This window comes from Tasmannia lanceolata, unplaced genomic scaffold, assembly GCF_043159265.1.
Source record: "Tasmannia lanceolata isolate RefF3 unplaced genomic scaffold, GAP_Taslan_0.1 ptg000011l, whole genome shotgun sequence".
Classification (NCBI taxonomy): Eukaryota; Viridiplantae; Streptophyta; class Magnoliopsida; order Canellales; family Winteraceae; genus Tasmannia; species Tasmannia lanceolata.
In genome coordinates, this window is record NW_027518688.1 from 13,762,029 (window position 1) to 13,775,633 (window position 13,605).

The 13,605-nt window shown below is 38.3% G+C and overlaps 1 protein-coding gene across 1 annotated transcript; it reads left to right on the forward strand.

Moving 5' to 3' along the window:
• Window positions 1–11,192: 11,192 nt before the first annotated feature.
• Window positions 11,193–12,260, forward strand: LOC143885901 (uncharacterized). Its single transcript, XM_077389941.1, has 2 exons — window positions 11,193–12,142; window positions 12,224–12,260. Exons 1-2 carry the CDS (start codon window positions 11,193–11,195, stop codon window positions 12,258–12,260), a joined length of 987 nt encoding a protein of 328 aa, XP_077246056.1.
• The last annotated feature ends 1,345 nt before the right edge of the window (window positions 12,261–13,605 follow it).

The window sequence follows — 13,605 nt, forward strand, 5'->3', positions numbered from 1 at the left end:
GAAACAATGGGATCAATAGCGTATCCAAGACTTAATCATCAGTCGGCGATATGAATCACCAACTGATTGGACGGAGGCGCTCCTATAACTCTAGGACAAACTCCTAACTCTAACACAAACACAAACAAACCACACAACACATCAAAGACAAACTCAAAACTCTAAAACTCTCCATCTAGGACAAACTCCTAACTCTAGAGGAAGATCTTGTTAAAACAAAGTTTTGAAGATTTTTGGTATTTTTTCTTAAAATGGGTAAATGATTTGTTTACAAAGGTTTGGCTGGACCTGAGATAAGAATCTCAAGCTGCACTACGTACCTCGTGGAAGAGGATCAAGCCAACGTAGTTCGAAATAGATTTCCTAACTACTCCTAATGACTCAAGATTTTTGAGATTTTTGTGTTTTTTAGATGTTTTTATTGTTATTAAGTATTTTTGACTCAAAGGGAACAAATCCTATCATCATAAGGGGAGGACAGACTCCCGAATATCCCGCAAAGGTTGGACAGCATCCTATACTTTGCGGGGGAAAAGAACAGAAACACAACTCTGCAAGGGTTGGACAGCATCCTATACCTTACGAGAGTGGACAGAAAAACACATGATTTGATAAGAGGTAAAATAGAATCCTAACCCCTATGATGATAGAATTTGATTCCTGAAAAAGAGGATTGACTCTCTAGATTAAAGACGGATTCTTGTGCTAATGGACTAATCAAACTAAGATAAAGCTCAACAAGTAATAAGGAAAGACCTTGTGCATATTTAGCAAAGGTAAAACATCCAGCCGGGCCGGACAGCTACCTAGCCCTAGGGTGCAACAAATGTGCAACCAGATACCCATATAGGATAGGGGTATGAAGCCAAGCCGAGTAGGATGTTCCCCCAAAACCAAATGATGCACAAAGAGGAAGATGCTAATAGAATGAGACTGGGCAAGTCTCTTAGACATATAAGTAGGATAGAGGAAAAAAAATGCGAACAAGGAAAAAGAGACCTTGTGCCTATTTGGTTTAGGTAAAACACCTAACCAGGCCGGACAGCTACCTAGCCCTAGGGTGCAACAAATGTGCAACCCAATACCCATAAGGTAAGGGGTATGATGCCAAGCCGAGCAAGGTGTTCTCCCAAAACCAAACAACGCACAAAAAGGAGGGTTTAAGACCTATGAGACTAGAGGTAGTCTTCTAGAGGTTAACTCAGGTTGATTCATTAATGAGACAATGCCTGTCTCCGAAGATTTAGATCTAAAAGACTAGGCAAGTCTTTTGAGAAAATAGAATGTTATTTGGACTGTGCAAGTCCCCCTAGAGATGGGCTTGGGCTAGCGCCTTCATCGCCCTACAAGAAAAGGGGATTCTAATATCTAAAGAAAATTAACAGCAATCTATAAGACTGTGTTAGTCTATCAAAGAGAGAAGAAAAAGCTGCCAGATAATTGCAAATTTCACTCTAAAAACAAATCAAGTGCTAAGCAAAGAAGAATATACAATTTAATTGCAATCATAAAATGATAACTAACATTAATTAGTCCAGACCAGCCGCTGGATAGCCTAATAAAGTAAAAAAAACAATATCAAACACTTCTAAACCAACCACAAACCCCAATACGGGGACTCCAATGAAATCAGATGATGCCAAAGTAATCATCTGATATCATATACACATGATAATATTTCTAAACCCGCCTTGAGATCAGACAGTACTCATGTCGATAATATCGAACAGAGTAGTCATCTGATCTCCTTCTTCCTATTAATAATTTATTTAAATAAATAAGGCAGCAAGTAGTAAACTAATCAGTGGACAGCAATTACGTGCTAGTGAAAAAGATCAAAGGGCAGCAGTTATGTATAGAATAATGGGCTTGGGCTATCGCCTTCATCACCCTCTCCTACATATAATCCCCATTCTTATTCTAATAAACACAAATTATACCAAAGCATGGAACTGTACCTTTGTCACAATACGAAATTAATTATGTAGCTAATTGAACTTGTATCAGTTGGTGGTGTAAAAAAAGAAAACTATACTTTACAATAGTAATGCAAGCATTTTTAAAGAAAAATTGAATTTGTAACAACTATCCTATAGCATCTAATTTCAAATACTAACTCCAAGATGTGTATGCAAAATCTATACTGAACATAACATAAAAAATTATTAAAAATAATGATTCCAGCATGATCATTTGACACATAATTCTAATAGAGCAACCTGTAAATGTTCTATCTTCAACAATTACTTCATCTAAAACTCCCATTTTCTTGAGCCCAAATAAAAGAAAAGAATATGATGATCGAATATAAATGTATCTAAATACTATAAGAGCATTTAAACAATGTCATATTTCCAAAACAGTCATACAGTTAATATAATTGGATATTCTTTTAAATATGAAGCATAATCAACAAAATATATTTTTTTTTTTACGAAAACATGATCACAATTTAGCCATATTGACCTTTTCAGCCATGAACAATATGCAATGATTAAATACTATTCTTAGTATAAAAATACAGATGAACAAAACAAAGACAGGAGAACAAAACATTGCTACCCAAATAATCCACACCTTAAATCCAAAGTATTTCAAATTTGTCCCATTGGGATAAGCATCTTAAAGATCAAGGGAAGCTAATAAGAAAAATGAACCTCAACTATATAGAGAACTTGAAAGAAAAGCTTTGAACAACTCTGTGCAAATGTTTAATAGTACCAACATCAATATAGGTGTGCAACAGCTATCAATATCCAATGTTCATGATCTAATTTGCGCAAAAACTGGAGCATATGGATGAATTTACACCACAAGAACTGGGGCAGTACTTTTGGCAGAACTGTGAGCTAAATATATGGTCAGGATTGTACTAAACAGGGGCTGATTCAAGGATTAAAATATGTGCAACATTGGACAGAATCTGTGAATAGAATATGTGCAGAAAAACTGGACAGAATCTGTGAGTAAAATATGTGCAAAATTGGACAGAATCTGTAAATAGAATATGTGCAGAAAAATTATACAGAATCTGAGGGTAAAATACGTGCTTAAAGCAAGGCTGAACTATTATTTTTAGTGCAAAGTTAGGCTGAACTGTTGAGCAGATAAATATGCCAAAACTGAACTGAATCCATGATAAAATAAGGGCTGTTTTAACTATGCCAAAACATGGGCTGTTTTGTGCTAAAACTGGGTTTGCATTATGCCAAAACAAAGACTGACTCATTCAAAACAGGGATTAAATCACGGGATAAACTACAGTAAAATAAGGGTTGAATCATGACTGAATTGTGGACAGATTTTATGTATAACAGGGAGTTGGCTTCTAGACAGATTTTGTGCAAACATAATGACGAATTTTGTGCCAAAATAGAGACAGATTTATGTGTTGAAACAATGACAGATTGGTGCGTGAAATGGGCTTTAAGACTTTTGAAAGGAGAAGAATTCTCTAACTAAAGAAAAGAGAATAAGAGGGGAAAGAGTATTATCACAATTAAGTAATTCCCTTCAAAATTGGGCTTGGGTCATCTGACACATTTCGGTTTTTGTATGATGGTAAAAGATGAAAAAATAAAAAAAAATGATATTATCACAATCATATTTCAGCATCAGTACTAACCCAGCTTGACACTTGATGTTTAAAGAGAAGTAAAAAAAAAAATCAAATCACTCTTATGAAAAATCTAAAAGGGAAACATGTTGACTGAAATTACGCATGTAAACCAAATATGATTATGAAAATGACAAGGTATTTATCAAATCAAGCATTCATAAAGGGACAATGCATCATATAAATGTGAAGCAATAATCATAAACCTATAAGAGCAGTTGGATAATCCAAATGGTCACGCAAATATAGTACAAAAATCCAAATGTAACCATTCCAATACACTAGTCACAATCTACCCACTCCCAACCGATTCTTGAGAACAATAGAGCTGAAGCTACATAATGTGGAAACTCATAATAGTAATTGCCATAGGTTATTAGAAAAAACTACAGGGCTGTTCATATTAAGGAATTCTTTCATAAAAAAAAATAATTCTGAAAATAAAAGCTCTGAATGGTTCATAATAACAACATCATTTGACAGAATAGGATTGATGAACTCACAACTAGATCATGATATGCACCATTTAGAAGTTCCAAACGGGTGAGCTTAAGTAGGGCATCATCTATCTCAATTACTTCAACTGATTTGGATCTTAAAGCATAGATAGCTAATTGGATTTTTATTTTTTTTTTAACTTCCATACACTCTAGAACATATTCTATGTTTTGTTAACCATTGTAACAGAACATACTTTGAATTACGTAAATAAAGGTGACAAATCATGTTTTGTATTCTTATCAACTAGTGTAACAAAATATACTGTAAATCCTCTCAATAAATGCAACAGATCATATCCTAAAATTTCATCATACTGTGCATAGAATATGCTCTAAAATTCCCTTAACAAGTATATCAAAACATGTTCTAAATTTCCTTTGAAATCATTATCTTTGCCAATTAAAAATCACTCATTTTAACAACTTAGACATACTCTCACGTAAGCTATGAAGTATTAAAAGTAAATCTGGTGTAATGTAGTAAAGAAAATTTTAGGAAAGGTTTAGAAAATATGCTCCAAAAATGTAAACATCAGCAAAAACAAACCATCACATTCAAGCATCTAGCATTTTAATCAAAACAACAAGAAATTCATGTTCATTTTTGTTGAAATGATTACTTACCTTTTCCCTCTCTGCTGATTTTAACCTTCTTTCTCTGAATCTCTGAATGAAAACGTGAGTTTGAACTTGTAGAGGCTGGCCGGAGAGGAAAATCTGACTCCTCTTTTCTAGCTTTCTAACTTCTCTCTCCTCTCTCTAATTAATCTTTTCTCCTTGTAGTAACTGAATGAGCTAAGGATGAAGTCTCTGTTTCTTTCTCTTCGAGCTTTTACTCCTTGCTTCTCAGATCTAATGAGATAAAAATGAAATCGATGGGATTTTTAGCAAAAACTGTGAAGAAAGATGTTGAAAGATTGGATCTCGGTTTTTCTCTAAGGAAAATAGCAGATTTGAAGTTTAAAGTTCTAGATCTACAGTTTAAAATTTAGGGATTTAGACTTCAAGCGATAGCAGATGATAGTTATAGCAACAGATCTGGTAAAAGTAAAGCAGGCTTTGAAGGAAGAAGATTACTCGGAATCTCTGTCGGAGATCCGACGAGATCTAACGGAGGAGGTGACTGGAAAACTAGGGTTTGAAGCTAGGATTCAAAATTTCTAGGGATTATGCAACAGAGAGGTGAAGAAGTTAACGAATAAGAAAGACAAAGTCGTAGCTGGCCGGAGTTTGGCCGGAACTAGGGTGTTGAGGGAGGAGATCAACCGGAGCTCGAATCCGCCGGTAAACTCACGGAAAAAGGATCGGAGTCTTGCCTAAGAAGGAGGAGTTTGATCAGAAAAGGATCAGATGGTGAAATATATTGCCGGAGATCCGATGGATCTGATCGGAAAATCCGATCGGAGACGAGAGAAAATCCGAATCTCTCTTTCTCCCTTTCTGCTGATTTTCTTTTCTTTTTCTGATTTTTCCTTTTTTTTTCTTTTTTTTAAATGAGGCTTAAATGGGTATATATAGGTAAATGGGGATGTTGATATCGGCACTCCATTTGATGGGCGCACAAATGTGCGATCTCAACAGGATAATTCACCCCTACTGCTGATAACTGCACTAACTTGCCTTGTCTTTTGTGCAATATCTTGGCGGATTTTTCTGGGATTTTGCAAGGGTTTTTCTGAGGTCCCAAGGCTTCCAAATATGTATATATGGGTATTTGAGGTCTTGATTTGACTCGGATTTTCCTTGAAATACATGGATTTTGGGAAAATTAAAGAAACAGTGTGGGCCACCCTCTCTTTGCACTGCACACACCATTTCAGCCTGTTTGCCAAGCAAACGAACTCCGATCTCGATGAAATTTTGCAGAGATTAAAATAAAGCCTTAATCAAGCTCAGAGTGAAGTTTGGGACCCCAATGCTGAGATTCGGATTGATTTGGCATGAGCCGGGAGGGTTTAGGGCTTAGTCAAAATGGGGTGTCTACAGCTGTGTAATTACTGGTTGAAATGATATCCATAATAGTTGCAACATTGTGAATAGTGGTCAATGTCATTAAGGAGTTGTGCAAATTATGTCCCGCAGTGGTCTAGGGTTGTCCAAATTTGTGCAATGGATTGGATTCCATCTACTTCATGTTCACTCATTGATTGGATTGGATTCCATCTACTCTACTAGTGGTTGATGATTATTGGAACAGTGGTTGAAGCTGTGTAATTACTGGTTGAAATGATATCAATAGTGGTTCCAACATTACGAATAGTGCTCAATGCCATTAAGGAGTTGTGCAAACACTATCCCGCCCTAGTGTAGGGTTGTCAATATTTGTTCATTGGATTGGATTCCATCTACTTCATGTTCACTCACTGATCGGATTGGATTCCATCCACTCCACCAGCAGTTCAGGATTGTTGGAATGATGGTTCAAGCTGTGTAATTAGTGGTTGAAATGGTATCAATAGTGGTTGCAACATTGTGAATAGTGCTCAATGTCATTAAGGAGTAGTGCAAGCTCTGTCCCGCACTAGTTTAGGGTTGTCAAAATTTGTTCATTGGATTGGATTCCATCTACTTCATGTTCACTCACTGATTTGATTCTATTCCATCTACTCCACTAGTGGTTGATGATTATTGGAACAGTGGTTGAAGCTGTGTAATTACTGGTTGAAATGATATAAATAGTGGTTGCAACATTGCGAATAGTGCTAATGTCATTAAGGAGTTGTACAAACTCTGTCCTGCACTATTGTAGGGTTGTCGAAATTTGTTCATTGGATTGGATTCCATCCACTCCACTAGTGGTTGAGTATTGTTGGAATGGTGATTAAAGCTGTGTAATTACTGGTTGAAATGGTATCCATAGTGGTTGCAACATTGTGAATAGTGCTCAATGTTATTAAGGAGTTGTGCAAACTCAGTCCCGCACTAGTCTAAGGTTGTCCAAATTTGTTCAATGGATTGGATTCCATCTACTTCATGTTCACTCACTGATTGGATTGGATTCCATCCACTCCACTAGTGGTTGATGATTGTTGGAACAGTGGTTGAAGCAGTGTAATTACTGGTTGAAATGATATCCATAGTAGTCACAACATTGTGAATAGTGGTCAATGTCATTAAGGAGTTGTGCAAACTCTATCCCGCAGTGGTCTAGGGTTGTCCAAATTTGTGCATTGGATTGGATTCCATCTACTTCATGTTCACTCATTGATTGGATTGGATTCCATCTACCCCACTAGTGGTTGATGAATGTTGGAACAGAGGTTGAAGTTGTGTAATTAGTGGTTAAAATGATATCAATAGTGGTTGCAACATTATGAATAGTGCTCCATGTCATTAAGGAGTTGTGCAAACTATGTCCCGCACTGGTGTAGGGTTGTCCAAATTTGTTCATTGGATTGGATTCCATCTACTTCATGTTCAGTCAGTCATTGGATTGGATTCCATCCACTCCACTAGTGGTTGATGATTGTTGGAACAGTGGTTGTAGCTGTGTAATTACTTGTTGAAATGGTATCAATAGCGGTTGCAACATTGTGAATATTGCACAATGTCATTAAGGAGTTGTTAAAACTCTGTCCCGCACTGGTCTAGGGTTGTCCAAATTTGTTCATTGGATTGGATTTGATTCCATCCACTCCACTAGTGGTTGATGATTGTTGGAATGGTGGTTGAAGCTATGTAATTAGTTGTTGAGATGGTATCAATAGTGGTTGCAACATTGTGAATAGTGCTCAATGTCATTAAGGAGTTGTGGAAACTCTGTCCCGCACTGGTGTATGGTTGTCGAAATTTGTTCATTGGATTGGATTCCATCTACTTCACGTTCACTCACTGATTGGATTGGATTCCATCTACTGCACTAGTGGTTAATCATTATTGGAACAGTTGTTGAAGCCATGTAATTACTGGTTGAAATGATATACATAGTGGTTGCAACATTGCAAATAGTGCTCAATGTCATTAAGGAGTTGTGCAAACTCTGTTCCGCACTGGTGTAGGGTGGTCCAAATTTCTTCATTGGATTGGATTGGATTCGATCCACTCCACTAGTCGTTGAGGATTGTTGGAATGGTGGTTGAATCTGTGTAATTACTGGTTGAAATGATATCAATAGTGGTTGCAACATTGTGAATAGTGCTCAATATCATTAAGAAGTTGTGCAAATTCTGTCCCGCACTGGTCTAAGGTTGTCCAAATTTGTTCAATGGATTGGATTTCATCTACTTCATGTTCACTTACTGATTGGATTGGATTCCATCCACTCTACTAGTGGTTGATGATTGTTGGAACAGTGATTGAAGCTATGTAATTACTGGTTGAAATGATATCTATAGTAGTTGCAACATTGTGAATAGTTGTCAATGTCATTAAGGAGTTGTGCAAACTCTGTCCCGCAGTGGTCTAGGGTTGTCCAAATTTGTACATTGGATTGGATTCCATCTACTTCACATTCACTCACTGATTGGATTAGATTCCATCTTCTCCACTAGTGGTTGATGATTGTTGGAACAGTGGTTGAATATGTGTAATTACTTGTTGAAATTATACTAATAGTGGTTGCAACATTGCGAATAGTGCTCAATGTCATTAAGGAATTGTGCAAACTCTGTCCCGCACTGGTGTAGGATTGTCCAAATTTGTTCATTGGATTGGATTCCATCTACTTCATGTTCACTCACTGATTTGATTGAATTACATCTACTCCACTAGTGGTTGATGATTATTGGAACAGTGGTTGAAGCTATGTAATTACTAGTTGAAATGGTATCAATAGAGGTTGCAACAGTGTGATTAGTGCTCAATGTCATTAAGAAGTTGTGCAAATTCTTTCCCGCACTGGTCTAGGGTTGTCCAAATTTGTTCATTAGATTGGATTGATTCCATCTACTCCACTAGTGGTTGAGGATTGTTGGAATGGTGGTTGAAGTTATGTAATTAGTAGTTGAAATGGTATCCATAGTGGTTTCAACACTGTCAGTAGTATTTAATGTGTTAGTAGTTGTTTTCTAGTTCTAGAGTGGTGGTTTAAAGTGGGTTTTCATCCTACAGGGACTGCGCAAATGATGGGGGCAGAGGCTTTCTTTATTTTACATGTTAATGGTTACTTGAAGGATGCCGTGTCATTTGAATATGTTGGGGGGAGGAAGATGTGTTTATTTGTGAATCGCGAATTAAATTTCATACAATTTCAGTCGGAAATACACCAAAGAATTGGGATGAAGGCGGCCGACGTTTTGTTATCTTTAAAATGTCAATATGCTGCAGATCCATATCAAATCATTTTATATGAAATCCGTAATGATAGTGACCTACAGCATATGATGAGGCTCTTTGACATTAGCTTCTTCAATTCGTTGAGCTTATATATAACGAAAGAGTGTAGAGTTGGAGGATTGAATTGTCAAGACCCAATAAATGTTCCTCTATTGTTCTGTACTCGAAATGCAGGAGAGAATGCGTCACCAATTCCACCTGTACGTGATCTAAATGATCAAGGCCAAAGAGAAGGAAATACAATCCATAGGTAAAAGTGATTCAAATTAAGGGGTCTTTTACAGTTCTCTCATTTAAATTTTAATTGTATTATTCTAATACACCATTGGACAGGTTCGAACCAGAATTTAATGGAGAATATGATGATCCTAATGGTTATGGAAATCCTACTGTACGGTATTATGTTCCAATGCCAGCGGTTTTGAGCCCCAACATTGCTCCCAGAAAGCGGAGACATGGCGAACGACATCCCATCCATAGGTATAAAACTATTCCACTAATGGGGGGAATTGGGGGAATTGTTGCCATACATCCATATTTTTCCCGTTCTAACTCTTACCTGGCACAGATATGAAGTAGACTTAAATGAAGATTATGAAAATGGGTATTTTAATAAAATGGACCCCACTGAAACAGAATACGATAGGACTGATCCTACGACCAACGCCATGTAAAGTAACCATTTCTCTAATTGGGAACTTGTTTATTTGTGTAATGAATTATTCATCTTACCAACTAGCCTAACAATGAGTATTAAATTCAGGAGCAATGCCGCTTGTAGTAGGGATTTCAGAGGAGATGTTCATGTCAATGATGTGGAGGAAGACAATGATGGTTATAGCATGGAAGAGGCCTACGATGAAGACTTCGATGAAGAAGGGGATGAGGTATTTGCCAATGTGGGTGATATGTTAGGCAATACCGTGGCAAGGAATCCGATGGTAGTGGATGATATGGTTGTTGGAGATGATGAATATAATGAGGGGAATTTGGGAGTTGAGGAGTTGAAGGTTGGGACACTATTCCGAAACATGAAACTCTTCAGGAAGATGGAAAGAGAGTACGCAATTGAACACCGATTTGTATATGTCCCGATCGAGACAACACCCAAGAAGTATGACCTTAGATGCAAGAATCAAAGTTGCCCATGGCGTTTGACAGGGACCAAGTACTCGGGTTATGTTAAGGTAAAAAGGTTTATACCAGATCATACCTGCTCAAATTCATTGAAAGGAAATTATCACCCCCTCATCACAGCGTCTTGGGCTGCTGAAACCTGCTTAGGCTTATTCCCCAATGCAGGAGACATCAAGCCAAGTTTGATAAGAGAATTCATCAAGGATCGTTGGGGCACAACTATATCTTACCGGAGAGCGCACATGGCGAAGGTCATTATCCACGAAATTAAGTGTGGAAATACTGAGGCGTCTTATCGGATCCTTCCCGCATATGCTCATGAGATGGTAAGAACTAATCCCAGGAGTGTTATGCGTGTATGCCGATCTCAAGACCTATGGCCAAATGAGGATGATACATTTGGCCGTCTATTCGTCTCATTTGCCCCTACCATTCGTGCCTTCAAAACCATTAGACCCCTGGTCATTGTACACATCTTCGAGGGAAGTATAGAGGAATTCTACTAGCCGCAACTGGCATAGATGGTAATGGTGGATTATTTCCATTAGCATTTGCAGTGGTTGAGGGTGAGTCATATGAAAGTTGGCTATGATTTTTGCTTCTGTCCTGTCATACGATGATGTTAGCAGAAAGAAACGTTATTACGATTGCATCTGATCGGATGAATGGGTTGCCTAGAGCAGGCTGAGGCATTATCCGGTTCATACCATCGCTATTGCATTCTTCATATGAGTGCCAATTTTTATTCAACCTTTAAGAGTCAAGTTCTTCGTAGACAGTTTGTGAGAGCTGCTTACGCCCTCAGAGAGAGTGTGTTCAAAAATGAGATGGAGAGAATCAAAGAGATGAAAATAGAGGCATACAAATGGATAGAAGAGGTTCCGAAGAAAAATTGGGCCAGCGTATATTTCCCAGGGTCTAGATATAATGAGCTACCGACTAATGCGGTTGAATGCTTCAATGTCATACTGAAGGAGGCAAGGGAGTTGCCGATTACGTCACTTGTGGATCACATTAGATGGAAGGATTCAAACTTCTTTCAATCACATCATAAGCTGGGGCATTCATGGAATACCCATTTGACAGGTAAGGCAGAAGAGTGGTTCGTATCGCCATGTGATAGTGCCTGTAGGTATACACCTTATGCATGTAGTTGGACAGAATTTGAAGTGAAGTCTTTAACTAATGCGGATCGGGTGGACTTAGAAAAAAAGACGTGTACCTGTGGACGATTCCAAACGATCGGATTGCCGTGCGAGCATGTCATAACAGCCATGGGGATGAACCATTTGGACCCATATGTATATTGCGAGGAATGGTTCCTCGCCGATACGTATCTGAATACATATGATGGAGTGGTTTATCCCACGCTTGATCGATCACAATGGCTTGAGCCTCCCAATCGTTTGACATTAGTATTCCCACCACTGGTAAAACGACAACCTGGACGACCTCGTAAATGCCGGTTGTCAAAAGGCTTGCAAATAGGATCACATCACAATTGTGGTACGTGCGGCGAACCTGGACATAATAAACGATCATGCAAAAATCGTCCTCGTGTAAACCGTGGCGTAAATGTCACACCCATTATGCCTTCCGAACCTATACAGAACAGGTACGTGTTTTAATTCATGAATTATTAGACACTCAAGATTGTCCACACTACTACTCACATTGAGTTATTGGTATCTTGTAGGTCTGGTGTATCATGCCAAACTCCATTTTTTGTGTAGCTAGAGGAATTTTGGCAGCTCTGCTAAAACACACAGCGAGGGTTTTTTTGTAAGTATGAACTGATTTTTTTGTAAAGCCATACCATGAAAACTGACGATAATTTTTGTAAGGAGTTGTTGCTTTTTGTAAGGAGGTTTTGCAAACTGACAAATATATATATATATATATATATATATATATATATATATGTAAATTTAGGGGTCCGTCGTGAATACATCTATAGTAGATGAGTTGATGAAAAACTGGCTGAAAAGCTATGCCATTTACATTCCCACATAAGTTAGCATTCACAAAAAGATGAAGAAATATCCAAAAGTTATGTGTAACTGATTCGTTCTAGAAGTATCCAAATAAGAGTAAGAAAAAGAGCTATACTAGTAGCGTCTGAAAAAAAGCATCTATGATCTTCCGCGAAGATCATGAAGGAAACACCTTCTCACTGACACTAATCATCTGAGTCCTTGTTCGCGTCCTCGCAGTCCCTCCTCCACTGGACCATAAAATTCTCTACAGCCGCAATCTTCTCGTCCTGTGCAGTCATTCGTTGAAGCACCGCATTGTGCTGATCAGTGATAGTGGTCTGAAGCGCCGCGATCTGCTGTATGATGAACTCTTCAGTCACACCTTGCCCTCGACGACCGGCTGGTTGCCCAAGCCTCATTTTGTTCAGTGTCGCGGCATCAATAGGAGGGGATGGTTTCTTCGCAACTTTGCCGTGCAGGGGTACGTTAAAGTGCTCAAATATGCATGTAAGGATCATACCGAAAGGTAGAGACGCTCTTTTTCGCCCAACAACTTCACTCATGAAACGGAAGATTATGTTAGCAACGTTGAGTCTTCGTTCGGTGAGCAGGTGTAGACACCCCATTTTGACCGTTCCCTAAATCTCTCTTGTTTAAGCAAAACCCTATCAAATGAATGAGATAGGATCCCAAACTTCCCCCCAAGGTAGGTTAGGGTCCCAGCTAGGTCCCCACAAAATTTCGTCGAAATCCGAGCACGTTTGCCTAGCGAACGAGCCGAGGGAGGACCGTAGTGTAAACCCGAAAAGGGGGGTGAATTATCCTCGAATGGTGCAGAGCAGATTTCGAATAAGACACGATTGGATGGTGAGCCCATCAATTTTTTCGTCAATAGTGCGCCCATCAATGTTGGTAGTGCCAATATCAAACACTCAAATCACTTATAAATATCATTTTAGCCTCATTTGTAAAAAAAAATAAAAATAAAATAAAATTCTGCTGAAAGAGAGAGAGAGAGAGAGAGAGAGAGAAAGGGAGAGAGAAAGTAAATCTGATCTACTCCGATCGTCCTCTCCGGCAATATCGTTGGAGTTCCGGCCAA

Excerpts from the sequence above, each read along its gene's own strand:
- LOC143885901 (XM_077389941.1), top strand. The coding sequence starts at position 11,193 with ATGGGTTGCCTAGAGCAGGCTGAGGCATTATCCGGTTCATACCATCGC. Across the intron at positions 12,143-12,223 it reads TCCGAACCTATACAGAACAG|GTCTGGTGTATCATGCCAAA; the intron begins GTACGTGTTTTA and ends GGTATCTTGTAG.